Source organism: Chelonia mydas, chromosome 2 (genome assembly GCF_015237465.2).
Source record: "Chelonia mydas isolate rCheMyd1 chromosome 2, rCheMyd1.pri.v2, whole genome shotgun sequence".
Lineage (NCBI taxonomy): Eukaryota > Metazoa > Chordata > Testudines > Cheloniidae > Chelonia > Chelonia mydas.
Genome location: NC_057850.1, coordinates 89,908,442 through 89,927,999, shown reverse-complemented (window position 1 = coordinate 89,927,999; position 19,558 = coordinate 89,908,442). Strand labels below are relative to the sequence as shown.

The 19,558-nt window shown below is 40.6% G+C and overlaps 1 protein-coding gene across 4 annotated transcripts in view; it reads right to left on the bottom strand.

Moving 5' to 3' along the window:
* Positions 1 to 9,225: 9,225 nt before the first annotated feature.
* The window catches only part of LDLRAD4 (low density lipoprotein receptor class A domain containing 4), a 435,540-nt gene continuing 425,207 nt past the window's right edge, over positions 9,226 to 19,558 (bottom strand). For all 4 annotated transcript variants that reach the window (XM_027826292.3, XM_037892893.2, XM_007063857.4 and 1 more), the window contains one exon: positions 9,226 to 18,570. In XM_027826292.3, the coding sequence (XP_027682093.1) occupies positions 18,028 to 18,570 (543 nt within the window). In that variant the 3' untranslated portion in view covers positions 9,226 to 18,027. The remainder of the gene's footprint in view (positions 18,571 to 19,558) is intronic.

Below are 19,558 nucleotides of genomic sequence, written 5' to 3'. Positions count from 1 at the left end.
CCGTATTAAATAGAGAAAGTGTATTAAGGAGGGAAGAGACAGAGCAGGGCAGTGTATAAGTATTGTATAATTGGTATTACATCACTGAAAGCCAGTCATGTTTGCACAGATTGCTAAAAACCATTTTATAAAAGGCTCTTGCTTGTTATCATGTGAACTTTTAAGTACTTAAAATCTTGTATTTTATTAAAAGAAAACAAAAAAAGCCTATTCCTTCTACTTTTCGTTTTTCATTGCCCAGATTATTGGCCACTGAGGTGCAGCCTTTAAATGCAGTAGAATCGCCTTCAGCTTGGTAGAGAGTATGCAAGTGTTTTTTCCTTTTGTAACTTCTCTGTCAAGTTTGTTCAGTGTTCTAGTCAAAACAAGTTTTCTGATTGTCTGTGTCTCCTCTGGGGGGGGGGCTCAGGTTAGAAAATCAAGCTGTATTCTTCCTCGTACATCATTTACTGTCAGCAACAATAATAATTACAGAATCATAATTATCCCCTGGCAATTATCTGGCTGTTTTGATGACGATGATCCTTTAAGTAGAAAGAATACATCTTGATTTCATAAGCCTGCAGGGCAGTATGTAACATTAAGTTTGTTTTTTATTCTGATGAGTTGATTGGACAATCATAGGGGAGAAAAATGTACAGGCAACACAGAGTCATTTTGGGAAAATGAGGTTTCTTTGCTTTTTTTCAGGCACGAAGAATTCCAGAGGAAGATAAATGAAAGATTTTTCATAGTTTATTTATGCAGTTGCTTCCTAAGAGAACAGGAAAGGAAGGAAACTTATAGAGCAGAGATAATTTTATAGCGTAATGGTACTGAAGAGACCCAATGCTGAGAGCTGTTGAACACTGTCAGCTCCCATTGATTTTTGGCACTCAGCATGTGGTAGGATCCAGCCCCATACTCTAGTACACCACCAATGCACTGTGTAACACTCATTTAGGATGTCTCTTCCTCAGACAGGCAGGTGTTTAAAACATTCAAGCTAACACAATCATTATAATAAAATACACATTGTGGCCATGCCATTATTGCTTTAATTCTTAAGGAGAAGCTTTCAAACATCTTGTTTTGTCTCCTTTACTGATAACTTCAAAACTTAAACTATAGTCCGGGTTAGTCAGGAGTAGAAAGATTTACTTCTTGACATGGTTTACATTAGAGAATCAGTGCAAATTAAGACAGGACGCAAACTATGCATGAAGAAGACCACTACAGTTTTGCACAGGAAGTAGCTTGTGAGAACTCTATGTTGTCACTACTACAGTACTTCCGAGAAATATAGGATCTTTCTGCAGTTAGTGTCTGGGATGCTGCATTTAGGCATATACATTTACACGTACCTGCATAATGAGTGTCACGCACACAGACACTCTGTACATAACTAACTAAACTGCTGGTGCATAAACATGTACATTATGGGTGCATAGTTCATTCACAAAAGTGTAAAGTTCTACCATTGATGAGCACATTATTTTGTCAACACTACTGTCAGATGGTGAATATTTACATACCTAATGATCCTTCCCTTTTGCAGCATAATTTTGCATGAGATCAAAAGTGGCTTTTGAGATATGGCTATATCTGACATTATTTTCTTATGTATAGGCATAGCATGGTATACGTAGAATATACAAGATTATTTAGAACATTATATTTTCTTTTTTGTAAAGGATAAAGCCATGAGTGGATTATGAAGTTATCACTCATATATAGTACTGAATATGTATAAACACATCACTCACTGAGATTTCAACTGCTGCATGTCACCTATATTGTACCAGTGACTGCTAAAAAACAACAACAAATATTTAGGCTTAGTGTAATTATCTCAGCCTTTCATTTACAGGATATATGGGCCAAAGTAACCAGATTTACTTCACACATAAATAATCCGTGAGGTGTCGTGGGATACCTTTCAGATTATAGATGATTTCAGTGTGCTGAAGAAGAATATCCAAGTGATCTTCTGAGAGACCCTTCCTGTCCTGCAGGTGGAGGAAGAGAAGGCAGAAGAGTCTGGAAGTGCACTGCTGGCTGAAGTCTAGAGTGAAGGAAACTGGCTTCTCCTTTCTCCCAAAGCAGGATTAACAAGAGCAATCCTTTTTTGAGTCAACCTCATGGTTCATTTGGTTTGATTACATGTGGTATTGAATGGGTGATTTGATATATAAACCCATTGATTAAATCTCAGTTACTACCTTGTATTGTTCCATTTGTAGTTAAAATGTAGTAGTTTAGTCAGGGTTATGTTTGCTCAATTTTACATTTATTTGCTTGTTCTTTTTAATAAAATCCATTAACAAGTACAAAGAACTGGTTTATTTTTTCAAATTGCAACATGGGTCAAGTCACTCGGAGGGCAAAGGTAATCTCGTCAATATAGTTAAGAGCCACTTGGCTCAGGTTCTCAGTTCCTACCTATATCTTCACAATTTTTATCAGTGATCTAAAAGAAAATAGAATTATCACAGACAGAGTTTGCAGATAAATGGTCAAATGTAAAGTCATGTGCAAGAACAAGGAGCAGGGACCCAAAGACTAAGATGTTTTCTTGCCTACCTTGTCTTATAGGCCTAACCCAGTAGGCCTGCTCTAAACACGTCTAAAACTACACAGATGATGGAGGAGGAGGTGCCCCCACCCTTACAACCTTTAGTTGGGTGGTTAGAGCACACACCCAGGGTATAGGAGAGCCTGGTTCAATTTCCCCCTGATGTGTGTCTTCCCCCTCTCAGGAGAGTGCCCTGACCACGAGGCTATGCGGTATTCTGGGGGGGATGTCTCAGTCTCTGTTCCACTTTGTATAAATACTTAAATATTAGAGCAGGGGCCCTGGAACCTGGGCCTCCCATGTCCCAGGTGAGTGCCCTAGTCGCCAAGCTGTAGTCACACACTCTCTCTGGCCCAGTGTGTATTTAATTATTTATACACAGTGGTACAGCTCCAGCAGGAGAGAGTGCGCAAGACCACCCCAGAACAGCCTGTATTCCTGGGGTCTGGGCAAGACCGCACTTCGAGTTCCTGATCCACATCAGGCAGACAGGGGCTTTAAACTCATTTCCCCTATAACCTTGAGGGAGTGCTCCTACCACTGGGCTAAAGGTCATCAGGGGCAGGTGTCACCTCCTCCTCGTTTTTCTTGAAAAATGACTGACCTGGCTTAGACACCTAACTCCAGGAGAGGGTTTACATCTGTGAACATCGAGAGGAGGGAGGTGCCAGAGTTAGCCACTTAAATCCCTTGGAGGGACAGGGCTTAATCCACACCCCTCAGAGCATTTCCTACTGGTAACTGAGGTGGCTCCCCACTCAGCTTACTGGCTTCTAAGAATCCCATTTTTAGGAACCCGACTGTCCTCATGCATTGTGAAGGAAGCCTGAGTCCTGCAATGCCTAAGTTCTCCTTACGAGTCCCCGCCAACAATGTGGGCCGTATTTACAGGATAAGTGACTATATCGTGGAAAGTAGTGACTCTACAAAGGACTTGGGGGAGGGAAAGGTAATAATGGTGGATCGCTGTGGCCAAAAGGGCCATTGTGACCCTGCAATGTGTAAACAGGGAAATATCAAGTAGGAGTAGGGAGGTTAAATTACCTCTGGTTTTGTCACTGGTGCAACCTTTACTGGAATGCTATGTCCAGTTCTGGTGTCCCCAGTTCCAGAAGGATGTTGATAAATTGGTGAAGGTTCAGAGAAGAGTCCTGAGAATATTAACGGCTTGGGAAACATGCCTTACAGAGAATAGACTCAAGGAGCTACATCTGTCTGGCTGAAAGAGAAGGTTCAGGGGTGACTTGATCACAGTTTCTAAGTGTCTACATAGGGAATAGAAATTTGGTAATAAAGGGCTCTTCAATCAAACAGAGAAAGGCATAACAAGATCCAATGGCTGGAAACTGAAGCTAGACAAATTCAGACTGGAAATAAAGTGCACATTTTTAACAGTGAGGGTAATTAACCATTGGAACAACTTAGCTAGGGCTGTGGTGGATTTTCTATCACTGGAAATTTTTTAATCAAATTTTAATCAAATTTTTTAATTTTTTAGATGTTTTTCTGAAAGATCTGTTCTGGTTCCAATAGGAATTGCTTCAGGGAAGTCCTCTTGCCTGTGTTATAAAAGAAGCCAGACTGGATGATTCCCAATAGTCCCATCTGGCTCTATAATGACGGTCTGAGTAGGGCCTTAACAAAAAGTTTCTCTTCAGCACATTGACAAAAATCCCCTCCCTATCAACATGGACTGAGCTGCAAAGTTGTATAGATCTAGGCAAATTGAAAAGCATTAGTGATGCTCAGACTATAGTCATATAATAACCAGCCCCTGACATTTTTCTGCTGCTCTAGACCCAATCAAAGTGCTATACACATCAAAATGTTTCCCTTTTAAAGGGTATTTAAACTTACTATGGACTAATAACTTTGCCACTGCTGAGTAAAGCAAACCTGGGTCAGTTACAGACTGATACGAAAACCATACATAGGTGCACGCACACATACACACATGGAATAAGGTTGAGCAAAATCCACACCACTGTGAAAAGTAGGTTTATTTTCCCTAAGTGCTTCCTTTTCTGTGGGGTAAAATGTAGGTCAAGCTGTCTGAAACTAGCTCTATGGCACACTGAGAGCTAGATTAAATGAGAATTTTCTACTCACTACACTGCCAATCAATGCAGTGTCTGGAAATGTTAATTTAATCTGGCGTGAGCTGGAGTTGGCATTCGGGGAAGCTTCTGGAGCTCCAGGGTGGAGCTTAGCCTTCTGTCAGGAAAACACCATTTTCTCTCAATAAGATGTGGCTACATCCTGGCTGCTTGCCTAATATCCTGGGAATCTCAGTGGGAGAAAGAAAACGAGTGCAGTACAAGGCAGCAACTTCTCTGCGGTACAGTGATTTTTATTACAGTAGTAACACAACGAGGCAAGCAGTCTAATAGTTAAAGAATAGGGGACTCAGCGTCAGGAGGATGTGGAGGTCTGTTCCTAGCATTGCCTGATGCCTCTGCCTGTCTCCCCAGCTGTAAAAGAGGAGCTGGCACCTACTGTGCAGGCTGCTGTGAGGTGGAGTTAGTTCGGAAAGTGCTTTGAGATCCGTGAATGGAAACTGTTATGGGTACAACATCTTAGTATTCAACTGATGCATCGTATGGTGGGAACGTGTACCTTCCACGGGCCATCTTCACCCGCCCTTCCCCCCCCCCCCCCCCCCGCTAATGATAAGCGAGTCTGCTCCATTTTAAATAGTAGGTGCGTTCTCCGGGCTCCTGGCAGTGTGGTTTTCAGTTGGACATAGTCTGGCCACCATTGAGTACAACTGGTGAAGACGTTAGCCTGAAATGGACACATTGGCTGAAGCAATCATTTGGCTGGTAGACTGGAGAAGATTTGAAGGGCTGATTTAACCGAATAAAATAAAAATCATGCAAGTATTTATAATGCCCAGAGCTAGGGTTCTTTAAAACTGGCACAATAGGGAGCCAGAAGAAAAGAGGGCTGTTGTGAAAGTGCAAATGGGCATGTATTAGGAGAGGATTCAACAGCATTTTAATTACAACTCACTCAAAGCACCACAGATCAAATCTGTGATAGTGAGTGAGGACTGATTAATTTGTGTCTGCGAGATGCCATCTCATTATACACTGATCTTTGGAAGAAAAGGGGGTTAGAATGTTAAAAATACGATGGTTATAATGTAGATCAATACAACTGGGAGCCTGAAAGCAAGACCTGAAGGTTTTACAAGACTGTGGCAGATGCTGTATTCATCATGTAGCAGGAAAGCGCTCCTACTGCTATGAGACAGCCCATTTATAGCTAGTTTGGGGTAGCAATCCATAGACAAAGATATTAAACCACAAGCCGAATGTCATATGATAAAACAAATACAATTATAATTAAAAACAGATGAATTAAATGACAGTTTCCAGAGAGTGCTTGACTCAATGGGTAGAACAGGAGCAGAGGCTCAGAGATTTGGAGAACTTCGAAAAAACTATACCTGCCTCTGTACCTGCCTCTGTACTCCCCTGCTCCATGGCCCACTCCAGGAGTGCCCAGTCAGGTCTCAGGTCTCCAGCCACCACCTGTCTCTGGGCAGGGCCACTTGTCCCACACCCTTCTGACTGGGGGGGTTTAAGAACGCACAGCTCCCTGCCAGCCACTGCGACATCCCCAGCCAGTCTGTGTGTTGCACTTTCTCCCCAAGCGCTATGAACAGTCTGTTGCCAGCAGTATCTGTTACCATGGAGCTGTGATAACTCCCCTCCCCAGCCCCTGGAGTGGCAAACAATCCCTGAATCCACAGTGATAGACAAGCTTCATACAATATGGTCTCCAGAGCTATCGCATGTGGTTACAATATCTGTCACGGGGAGGAACTACCTTATTTTTTTCCAGTTGCATCCTTGAATTGAACTGGTACGACAGGAATTGAAACGCTGGCGGTTAACATACTGAGGGAGCCAGAGAAAAAGGGAAAATGGTAGTAAATTAGTGATAGGGTTTGTTGTTTGTCAATAAGCATACACTCAAGGTTTCAATAATCAAGTCATTTGAACGCATGACCAGATATACCACAGTATAGAGCAGCAAATACTTCACTCCATTGGCTCCTCCTCTATTTTAGAACAGAAATCAAAGTCCTGGTCCCTATGTACAAAGCCCTTAACGGAGTGAGACCTGGCTGCCTCATCCTCCACAGGAAGAGAGAGAAAAACCAAGGTTTAGGTTGACAGGCTTTGAGCAGCACAGCATTCTAAGCACCCACAATCCAGCAATGAAACTAAGTTGGAAGACCTCAGACTCCAGCAATCCTGAGATCAGGTCAAAATGTGGGATACAACTTTTCCCCAGGAATAATGTTAAACAAAAAGCTCACTGTGTAATACTTGTGCCTTGAAACCTGGAATAAAGAGAACAGCCCATGTTTGGGGGGATTTTCGTTCTTCATAATTTTGTTTGACTCTTCAGCACCAAGGTGAAAGGCATCTTAAAATACCATTGATGGGCACATTTCAAGCTATCTTGTTAAGACTTGTTTCACAAAGATTTTCAAGGATCATTTCAGCTCATCTCTTTTGAGCCCAGTGTATCCCCTCCTCCCGCCACCCTCCTCCATCTCGTGACAAGATTGATTTAATTTAAATCAATGGACAAAGAGGATCTGTGTTTTTCCAGGACAAATGAACTGTATCCTGTAAATTAGTTTTTTATTCAACCTTTTTTAACTCCGGGGTTTGGGGAATATAGTATTTACTACACTGGGTCAGACCACAGGTTCATCAATCCTGGTATCATGCCCCAAGCAATGGCCAATAACTAATCCTTCAGATGAGACCCCCATTAAAAAGGAAGTCTAGGTAGTTTAAATGAAGAGATTATCTGTCTTTATAAGGGTTTCCTTTTAGTACTTCACTTATTTAGAATTTAAGAACCAACTAATTCAATTCTCCAAGATTCCCTAATAATCAGGAGTCGGAAACAATCCGTTTCCTAGGACAGTCATTAACTGTGGGAGGAAAAAAGGTGGATACGTCTGGTTGAGCAAAGGCTGCCATAGTGGATCAGTTTGATGTTACCCCCTTTCACTTTACTCCCTCGGTTTGAGGAGAAAACAAATTCATCAGGAGACAAATGTTATTTCATGATTTTTAATAATTTTGTGCTATGGTTTGACCAGAGCATATTAAGAACAAGCATAAAATCTGTATTTAAAACTAACAACAGCACTTAGAGCAACATCTTTCTTTAAAAGTATTGCAATAACAGACCTTAGGTCTAAAAACTAGGACATCACCATTTGCTCAATTAAAAGAGGCAGATACACAACAGATGAATTCTTCTTCTCCTGTATATAACTGGGAGTTATGTTGGAAAATAAGCAACAGGTTGATTGTGTTAAAGGAAAATAAAAAAGTCTTTAAAGCAAGCCAGGTTTGTCACAGCTTCACATAAACAGCTACTGAGAAGTTCCAATACAGTTGTAAAAAGACTTTTTCTTTTAATAGACCTGTTTTTACAACAATAAAATTTAAATGAAGGATTAAATATTGTGGATAGTGCTGTACATATTTCGGAATAACGTGAAACAAAATGGACAAAAATCCAGACAGACGTGTTGAAAAATGTGATCCTGAAAGCCACAAAGTTAGAATCACCAAAAAAAAACAAAACCATACAGCAATAAAGCATATTAGGCTGTAAAATAATAACTAGCAATAAACAACAAAAATGGTCAAAGCTCTGAAAACAGGCATTAATCTGATGATAAATTCTAGGTATAATAGCTTGATCAATGTACACACCATCATGAAACACTCTGACACAGAGGCACTAGATAGTTGAGAGCCACAAAAGACAAATTTCTTGGCAATGCTTAGCAAGCCTTTGTACTGCGAGTAAAGAAACGGTTGTTTTGTTAAAGGATATTAAGCTTAATGAGTTTTGTGTTTTATTTTTGCTGTCCAGCAGTAAGATGCCTTGGGCTCTCATAACTTCAGATCATAGTTCTTTTTAAATCATGGATGCCTGCTGCGCGTTGTAGTAAATGGGAAGTGTGAACACAGAGCTATGGTTACACTTCATAGATTTTCTAATCTTTTCACTGCAGCTTCAAAGGAGATTAGTTACTTTTAAGGGAGACATCATCCTGTTTGGTCCACTCAGTATGCAAGGTTTGCTATTGTAAATCATACTCTAGGCTCCCCCTGCACAAGGTTTACTTTGTAAATGTTCTTCGTAGTCGAGATTTTTTTCCAGACACACACGTTCTACTGCAGTGCAAATAGAAATGTGGAAATGGCCAGCAAGACCTATTTGCAAAACTTTGTGCCTGATAAACAATGAACAAGTTAACAAACGACAACCATAAAGTAGGCAGATTCAGATATGTTACCTGCTTACTGGCTAGCACAGCACAATATACAGAAAGGGATGGACAAAGCTACTTGCAAGGGCATGAGGAGGAACTGGCCACAAAACCTACACAGTTCTTTAAAACAAAACAAAACAACCGTGATCACTAGTCAGGTACAGGACTGCTGTGATGGTTTCTTTAAAAGATATTTAGAGACAAATGGATAGCTGAAGTTTCAGGTCAATAGAGAGAGAAGCCATGATAGGCCAATAAAAGGACAAAGTAAATTCTTGAGTGCTATGGACCTGATCCAAAGCCCCTTGAAATCAATGGGAGTCTTACCATTGTCTTCAGCTGGCTTTAGATGAGGCCCCCTGAGTTTTAGTGTAGCATTTAGCTAGATATCTGAAAACCAACAAAAACGCCACCTCAAACACATTCCAATACATTGCTATGTTATGCTTGTGGTTAAAGCCTGACAAGTATAAAAAAGTAGCCATTCGTTAGCGGATTATTCAGTCTTTGACAGTTAACTTTTATATCATCTACGTTCCCAGACTATTTAAAACAAGCAGTTTAGAAAAATAAGTTCCCTATCTGCAATTCTAAACTCAAACTTTGTGTTTGTTTTCCTGAGGTATTCGCTTTACCTAACAAGCCACGCCAAGAGTGTACATGGACAACCAAAAGTGTGGAAAGACTGGAGGAGCAAACTGTCCAGAGGGCCTTGCCATGCACAACAAAGCGCCGGTCAAACTACAAAAGGCTTTTCTTGCTCGTCAGCCTTAAAAATAAATTGACTCCCACCCCATCCTCAAAATCGAAAGCTTAGGTCTTGTCTACCTGAAAAATGGTTTGCCATACAGATATAACCATATCAGCAAGTGTAGACGAAGGTTATGCTGGCAAAAGCTTATATCAATTTCCTGAACAACAAAATGGATACCAGCAAAAGGATTTTTGTGCCTGTATAACTGTGTCTACACTTGGGCTTTTGCTGGTATAAAATGTCATAAAAATAAAGTAAGTCACACGCCGAATAGACATCATTATACTTGCAAAAGTTTTAAGTGTAGACCTGGCCTTACACCACTGCTCACTGGGCTTGGATGGGTTTAGGCCTTGTCTATACTCATTATTAGCCCCAGTTCAGCTATCACTGGTCCAGCAGTGCTGCAAACCTCAGTGTGAACAAGGAAAGTTGAATATTGAACCACTTCAATATGCTCCCATTTCAATCAGGGGTAAGATCAAACAGCGTAAATTACAGCTTTCCTTGTCTATTATACCTGGGGTTTGTACCACTGCAGCTACACTGATTGCTGAATCCTGAATGCAGACAAGCCTTCAGAGTATAGAATGGGAAGGTTGTGTATCAGATATAGGTGCAACACAAGGACTGTTTTTGTTTTTGAAAAACTCTGTTGGCCTACTTTTGATTTTTGCAGGGTCAGTTTCGATCAATTTAGCCAAGGCCCATACAGCGTCATTGGGTTTGGATAAAAAGTTCTAGGTTTTTAACTCATCTTTAGGTAAATAAGGTAACTGAGGGTATAAATAAAATATCTGCTGGAGAAGAAGTAGCTAATACTGGTTCAGCTCAGCAAAAACAAGGTGACAACAAAGAAGAGAAGTATCTAGTTGCAAAGTTAAAGCTGTGAAGGTTTGTTTGTTTTGTTTTTCTTTTTCCTTAAAGTGACACACACAAAAAGAATGACCGTCATCGCAAAGATGCATCAAACAACCAGTTGCTATATACAAGCTGGTCAAAAGTGATTTGTTCAAACTCTGCTTTTCCCTTATGATATTATATTGATATTTAATAGGAAAATAAAATACATAGACTTTTTGTCATTTGTATGCATACATTCGCAAATTTTCTTACAAAAGAGGACCAAGCACGAAAGTAGGCATTCACAAATTGGATGCCATTTTTTGTGTTAAAATTGGTATCATCTATACATTATCTTACAGTATTAACAATGTCTTTTTTTTTGTTTGTTTGTTCTACCCATTGGGTAGGATATGTGCATAATATATTCAAGTTATATACAGCACCTTACAAATAAAACTCAGAAGAAGAGACAGACAACTGAAGAAGCACCATTTTAAGTGAGGCACAACAAAGGTGGGAGCATAGGACTTGAGCCAAAGTCCACTGAAATCAGTGGGAGTCTTTCCATTGACTTCAATGAGCTTCGGATCCGGCCCCTCGAGTGCAAGCGGATTCCTATCTGCTCAGACCTGAACACGAGGCCCCTTAGTTGCTTACAAACTACTAACATGCAAACCTCCTCAAAATTATATCGAATAGATATGTATACATTTATTTATTTATTAATACCCCTACCACAGCAGACAGACAAGCACAAACTGAGGCGAGAAAGAATGAAGAAAACGACAACTCTGTCACCCACGCGATCACATACCCTGTGGTATCAGAAAACTCACATAGCAAACCATTTAAAGCAGCAGCAGCAGGAAGACAGCAAAGAAATGAGACACAGGCCTCTCTGGCAATAAATCACACACAGGGCGGGGTTCCTTGGGGGGCGGGGGAAGTATTTTTGTTTGCCACAAGTACTCCTTTTCTTTTTACGAATACAGACTAACACGGCTGTTACTCTGAAACCTATTTTTGTTTGTTTCTCTCCGTTTTAAACACAAAAAGGTACAATATTTTAGCACTAAAGCGATGCTAGCTTTGCTTGTATTTATTCTCGAGCTGTAACACAAAATATGCCAAGGCAGAAGTACAGCCAGAAGGAGAGGTTTTGACATTTTCAGTACAAACCAAGCTCAACCTTCCCTGCTTTGCTTTGGGAGCAGAGAAATGTAGAGTGAATGATTGCAAATGAGGTGTTAGTGGCCTTTAAATGTATTAAAGCAAAATATTTGTGGCTGATTTACAAAGCATTAATCAGCTTCTAAATTTTGCATTGGTGCTATTTACTGTTTGGATAAAGCACTTCATCTATACTGAGCCTTGCTTACACATGGAAGGGTTTGCTCAACTGCTGGAAATGGCCCACCTTGATTATCACTACAAAAGGTTTCCCCCCCCCCCCAGCTCTCCTGCTGGTAATCTCTCACCTTAAGTGATCACTCTCCGTACAGTGTGTATGGTAACACCCATTGTTTCATGTTCTCTATGTATATAAATCTCCCAACTGTATTTTCCACTGAATGCATCCGATGAAGTGAGCTGTAGCTCACGAAAGCTTATGCTCAAATAAATTTGTTAGTCTCTAAGGTGCCACAAGTACTCCATTTCTTTTTGCGAATACCTATATACTGGCAAATCCCCGGTGGTGGAGATGCAGCTTATACCAGTTCCCCGAATGGAGTATGCTAGACTAGCAAAAGGACTTTTGTGCAACTTGTTTAACTGTATTTACATTTGGGCTTTTGCTGATGTACTATGTTAGTCAAGGGGGTGGGGATCACATCCCGAGCAACACTGCTATGCCAGCAAAACTGCTAAGTCCAGACCAGGCCTGAGCCAACATTCGTAGGTGGGCCTTGGTCTGGATTGTAAAGTGGGACCCCATAAAGAGAAGTGTCAATTGTAATTTAAAAAGGAAACATAGCAAGTAAAGAGAAATTAGAACAAAACTCTGAAAGTTCAGCTGAAATGATGTAACTCAGACAAATCCCCACAAGGGTTTTTTACATGTGAAATGCTGCTATAAGGGCCCCTATAGATGTTAAACAATTCTATGACAGTGCCTCCTTGGGAGAGGGAGGGGGTTAAAACAAAAGTGAGACATTTGGGGTTAGTTTTGGGGCATGTACAAAACGGGAAAGGCCAACCATATTTCACAAGATTCTTACAACAGCCCTTAAATGAAACAGCAAACAAAAGTAACCTAAAGCAAAGCTTCATCTGAGCCCACTTTCAAACGTGGGTCCCTTGTTAGTACCACATAGGCTTATTAGAAACAATGTGCTTCTGTAGTTTTAAAAATCCTTTTCACTGCAGTACCTCAGTACAAGCGGTCTCCTGCAGGGCAGTCCCCAAGATATGAGGACTGCTGTCAAAAGCATCCTAAAGAGGAGAGCTGTTGGATGGAAGATGCACCAGTGCTCCATGTCAGAGTTGGGAACCTGGGCAACTGGTTGAAGCAGGGTACTGTACATTATTCAAAGGGCGAGGGAAGAGAGCAGGTGCTCCTCACACTTTCAACCTTTTGAGTGGTTACCTGCCACTGCCCAGGCATGTAACAGAGCCATGTTCAACAGTAGGATTCAAAATAGTTTACTATAGCAGGAAAGGAACATTTTAAACTGGCTTATGACATAAAATAAAACCATGCAGCATCCCTGGAAGTTGGTTATAGAATAATAACTAATATCTGGATAACTAGAACAGATAGAGAGAAGGTGTGCACGTCTGTGTTGGCAAACACACACACACACACACACAATGGTCACGTATGGCATGAGTCCCAGGCAGGGAGCTATGAGAGTTTCTGGGAAAATCCCAAATATCCAAATCCCAATTAATCCTTTTGAACACACCAGCAGGTGTTTTGTTTATTCCTCCTGCTTAAAAGATTTTTAAGAACAATTTTAGAGTGTGTGTATTTTGATTGCTTATTTTCTTGTAGTCCTTGCCTGTAAAGCCAGGTTGCCTTAGTTACCATGAGTGTGCAGGCCTCAGAGTCAGAGAAATGTTAGTTATAAAACATTTTTAAAACCTTCAAACATTTCTCACAAATGCAGGTGTCAGTTTTAAGGTTCCATGACACACTCTCTGTCAGGGCTAGAAATGAATGCTTCCTACAGGAGAACACTAAAAAGCCTGCACTTTGAGTTCTTCACTGGGCTAAAGCTTTTTTCCTAGTGAACTGTGCTATTCTTGCAGCAGTGTCATTTCAATCCCCATTTTCACCCAAGCCACAGTTATGGGAAAAATTTTAGTGGAAGGCTCTTTTTCATTTGACACTAGTAGTTTTGCGATTTGGAACATCAGAAGTAGCTCCAACTGGGATGGATTAGTGGGCAGAATGAAAATGAGGACAAAGGTGCAAAATAAATGCAATTCATTGCACGGTTCCAATTAATTCCATGGTTGCAGAAACAAAAAGAAAGAAAGTTATTCTGTTGATCATGACTACATACACAGAACGTGTGCGTGTTTTCTCACATACAGAGAGTGAACAACGGTGTGGTAAAATGTTATCAGCATGAGTTTGAGTTAGATGCATTCCTCATGAGTGACAAAGCCATGAGTGGGGCGTACAGAAATCACCCCAAACTAATGATGACCAAACCTTCCTATCACATCACAGTATCATGTATTCTCTATATGCCATACATCTTACAGAAATGCTATCTTAAGAATACTTGAGAGAGCTTTTAACATTTTTATTGGGACTATTTTTCATCTCTCATTCATACCTTAAAGTCAGGTGTCTCACATACCAGGAGGCCAACTGCGCCGTGCTCAGAAGGAGCCAGGCAAACCTCTAAAAATAGGCTCGAGAGATTTTTCTGTAATTCCAGGGCTAGAAGTGATATGTATCCCACTGGGAAGTTTGTAATCCCCTCTTCCTTTCCTAGCCCTGTAAGACCGCCAGGCAACATACACTGAAGATTAGACATTTTTCTAACTAGAAAAGCTGACACCAGTCCAACAGCTGAAACTTGTCCAGCCTGGGCCTTGGAACAGGGTAATTTTGGGGAGGAATTCTACATTTGAGGTGGAGAGAGGAGGAGGAGGGAATATCTGTTTCTGACAGATTAATTTTTTTTAAAGTAACAGCTGTTTGAAGTTGCTCAGAAATGTGGAGTATTTGAATAAATCTTGGGGAAGATAGGTTGTTGGGCAGAGGGTAAGTGAGGCAGTCAGAGGATAAAAACCTCTACATATGTGGTATATTTGTGTGTATTTTATATATAATATACTTACATGGACACACACACACACAAATGAACCATGTATGTGGAGTTTTACCCATGTGATAATCTGTAGAACATATATCAATTTAATAGTTTAAAAATTACATTTGGGTGGCTAGGACGGTTTAGAATATGGTCCTGAGTCTTTTTACAGAGAATCCTCCAGAATTGCTGTGTAGAATTTACCTCCCTTGAGAGAATGCCCATTTTTGAGCCTGAACAGATTGACAGCGACTTCTTGTTTGATATCATTTTTTCTTATTTTCTCTTTCGGAGTTCAGTTCTAACAGTACTGGCGTGTTCTCTATGAGCAGAAAGAAAGAAAGAGCACTCCTTTGTAATATTGTTGGCAGAATCCACCTCAGAGATTACTAGCATTCATTAAGATATAATCAGAATGAAGTCTAAAAATTGCTTTTTGCAGAGTGGAGAAAATGTGTTACTTCTTCTGCAGCGTTTGTAACCCTAGTTCAAGGAAACCTAACAGACCACTTTGGTAGGTGTTTTCTTCTGTATGTGCATGCATCACATCCATCAATGTTCATGGGAGTTACACCAACACACTGGGACACGAGGGTGGAAAGATGGTAAAGGGTTATCCTCAAAGAAGATACGTTCCCAAGAGGTGGCTTTGAAGTCAATAGATGTGGCCTTAATGAGATCTGCAGAGCAGTAGGACAGCTTGTATTCAAATGGTCCAAAGCCCAGGACTGTTCACCTGCCCTTCTCCTGGCCCAGTGGTTCCCTGACAGAATGACAATTGATTTCCATTTGTTCTCTGACCTAGATGTCTCAGGGCTGAATAATCCTGATCTAGGCAACAACATACTTCTGCTCACCTTTAATAGCAACAAACTCCCTGAAGTGACTTAAATTGTGGATACTGCCTCTGGCCTAAACCTGCAGGTCATCTGTAAATTCCTAATTCCAAGATGTATTACTCCCAGAAACTATAAAAGGCAAGAGCTATAATCGACAGACAGCTAGTCAGTCATCCCACAAACATCTGTGCTGGGGGCTGTGCTAAATCCAGTCTCCTACTTCTCTCTTCAAATATAGCTACATAAATAAAAAGGGTTCACTTTGCATTACCAGGGACAATTCAGATCAAGAAACAAGCAGATTCTGATCGGTTATAAATGGGGCTGTCTGTTCAGAATATAGTTATTCCAATATTCATCAAGCTACAATAGTACAAAGTCACCTCACTAAGGAAGTTATCTATACAGAGACCCATAAAATGAACACACACATGCATACACACACGCTGTTTTGGCATTAAAACTCTGCATAGATCAAAGATTCGCTTCAGTAATCAATGTTTCAATCAAGCCCTGTAGTATATAGAAGTCACACAGAAATCCAATCTCCAGCAATCGGAACAGGTGCTGTACAATACAGTACTTTTCTGCAGTGCATTTGATGCACTCGTTGGTTGCTGCTGTTAACAAAGCACTAGGCTTAAGACCATAGAAAAAGTGAGACCTTACAGTGAAAACTCTACTACGCATATATATTAGGAATATTACAACTAAGACTCTAAAGATTCTTTTTTTCTTTTAAAGTCCATTTCCAAAATGCATTTTAAGTGCATGTTGTGCTTTTTCTGTGTGCTCTTGAAGTCACTACCTCCATTGTTCAATTGACTTCCAAATCTTACATTAGCTTCGGCACAGAAGCTAACCATGGAAAGAAAGCAAAACCCTAAGCAACATTCGTCAGGCAGACACATATCTTCCAATTACTTTAAGACCAGAATTACAAAAATAGGGCCAGATCCTACACACAAACACACACACGTGAGTAATCTTTACCCATGTGCCTAGTCCCATTGGGCTCAATGGGATTACGTGCATGAGTAAGGGTTTGTGGGATCAGGCCCATACGAAAAGGCTAATGGCTTACAGTGAGATTAACCAGGGTTTCCAAGTCACTTCCAATGGCTTTCTAATGCTGCAGAAACCATTGCCAATATCACTAGCACTGTAAAAAGTATCACGTGTTGCAGAAACTGCATAGGAGGGGGTATGGTTACTGATGTCCACTTGCGTAAACAGGATTAGCGTAAAATTCTCCAGTACAGAATTTAAATAGAAATTGGACAGTAAATGCACAAGAAAGAGTCACATATTTTAACTGCATTCTGGGGGGACGGGACAGAACCACCTTGCATTTTTAAACAATTTATTGCATAATGTCAGGATATGTGACTAAATATATTTCAGGCTACACTGAAGACAACATCTCTAAAACCTTACGTATTAACGATACTGCATTGTGAAAAGGAGAAAAAAAATTACAGTGCTTTGTTAATAATTAATATAAATTAGTATATCTGGGATTTTGTTTTGCTTTTAATGAAACAAATGGCCTAAACTGTATAATAGCTAAAACAACCTAAGTGATGTGAAATGCTGGAATTTCATGTTTGCTTACTTCCATCCAAAAGTCTCCAAGACACTTCATTGATGCACTGTTATTTTAATGCAAATTACTGCAAAGATAACAACATGTTAAGTGTCCCTGTATTGCCTGATTATGTAAGTCAATAGGTGTTAGGCTAAATTCAACAATCCCCTTTCAGTGACAAATACCAGGTGGGGCAAACTCCTCCAGATTACTCCTGGGGTCTAATCATTATTCCACAGGTTTTGAAAAGACAACATATAGAAGAACTTCACGTAAAACAGTTCCCTCATATATATATTTTTTAAAACATTAAGATAGTGCAACTTTTTAAAACACATTTTTCACAACACAAATTAACTCCTTGCATTCATCTAATTTCTCAACTTTACACCTTGGCACACAAAACAGGAATTTTGATTCATATAAAAAAAATTCCACACCTTGGGAGAAAAAAGCAAACTGGCCGATTCTTCCCCCATTTACCTAGCAAAACTTTCTTCTCATTTTCTTCTTTCTGCCATTCAGTTAATATAAAACAGGCTGTACAAGCCTAATTTCTGTGCTAAGTTTCCTTTTAGAATTAAATAATTCAAATAGTTTATTTAAAAAAAATAATATATATTTTCCCCCAAAACACTGCTCATGGCCAAACCGAATGGAAGTTTGTATTATCTCAATCCACTTTGCATGCAATTCCCCTGAAATGAATCAGAACGAACTGGTTTGCACGTTTGGTTTTACTACATTGTACCACGTGTAACTTAACAACATTGTGCACAGGAATGTGGGAATTTTCCTCCACATTCCTGTTTGATTCTCTTGTCTTCAGTTCAAGTGCACCTGGGAAAGTAACTTAGACAAGGTTTCCTGGTTTCCTGTCTTTGCCTTTAATAGGGACTATTGTGCTCTCTGAATTGTTCTGCTGAAACTGAAGTCTGCTCCCCCTCTGTGATGAAGGAGGCGCATTGTTGTGCTGGTGATGGAAAAAAGAGGAGCCTGGGTAATTACCCATGACCTCACTGTATGTTGGGGGTGGTCCTTCCATCCTTCCATTACTGCTATAGTTGGTTGCACTTATGCCCGAATTGCTGCTTGGTGGGCATGGGCCCCCATTGTACGTTGAAATGTCTATCAAGTCACTGTCAAAAATGGTTCTGTTGGGTGGTGCCCTGACAGACTCTCGATTGAGTTCCATCTGCTGTTCTGGGTCCCGGAGCTGCAGCATGCATGGCCCTTGGTATGGTGGTGGTTCTTCTCCATCAGAGAGGGAGATGGTCGGAGGAAGGTCAATCTCGTGCTGCATGTAAGGGTAGGTTGGCTGGAAGCGACTGAAACGGTCCCGCTGCATGAATGATGGAGCGGTAAACCTGTCCCTGGACCTTGGGGCATACATGATCTGAAAAGGTAAGAGGGAGCTGTGAATCCACTTCCAAGCATCACCCAGCAAAACATTATGGGTATTAATTAGTTATCAAGGGCCAACAAAGAGAAAATGGTCACTGCCTCAGGGAGTTGACAAGTTAGCTCAGACACAGATTAAACAAGTCAGATGCACACAGTCACAGGCATGATTGCAGCTCATGGAGACATACCCAAGATAGCTTTAATCTAGCTAGTTTGGGCACCAGAGCAATGAAGCTTCAGCAGCACTTGCTGCAGCACGGACTATACAAGCTTGCCCGGAGCTCTGGATAATTACTTGCGCTGCTAGCCTGTGCTGAAACTCATACTGCTGCAGCTTCACTATTCTGGTACCTGAGATAGCTAGACCAAAGCTAGCTCGGGGATATCTACACAAGCTGCAATTGCACCCTATGATTGCAGCATGGAGACACACACCCAACAGTGGTGGTGTGAGTCGGAGGTGGGGTAAAAATCCAGAAGAAGTAATTTGTGAATGGCTTTAAAAATGAAGAGGGTTCCCTAAAGGGTTTTAATCCCCCACCTCCTTGTCAAGTTATAAAAATGATAAAAATGTTCACCCGGGGGGGGGGCAGGGGGGGAGGGGGAAGAGATTCTACTTCTTTAAAGATAAAACATTCCAGAAAAGTTATTTCTGTTTCCACCCCCGAAATAAATTAGTTGAGAACCTAAGAAAATATCCCAACATTGATTTTTGGCCAATGAGAGCCTTTCTTCCTACACAGATTAAAATCTTGCTTTGTAGAGGAATCCAGATGGTCATTTTAACTGAACTGAAAAATGTCCAAGACATCTCACACTCTCACCATGAGAAAACGTCACCTTTTTCCTTCGACCTCAATGCTTAGCCGGGGTCCAAATTCCTTGCTCCAGTGCAGAATCCTATTGATTTCATAGAGATCATGCGTGGACTTACAATTTAAAGATAAAAAGAAAAGGAGTACTTGTGGCACCTTAGAGAC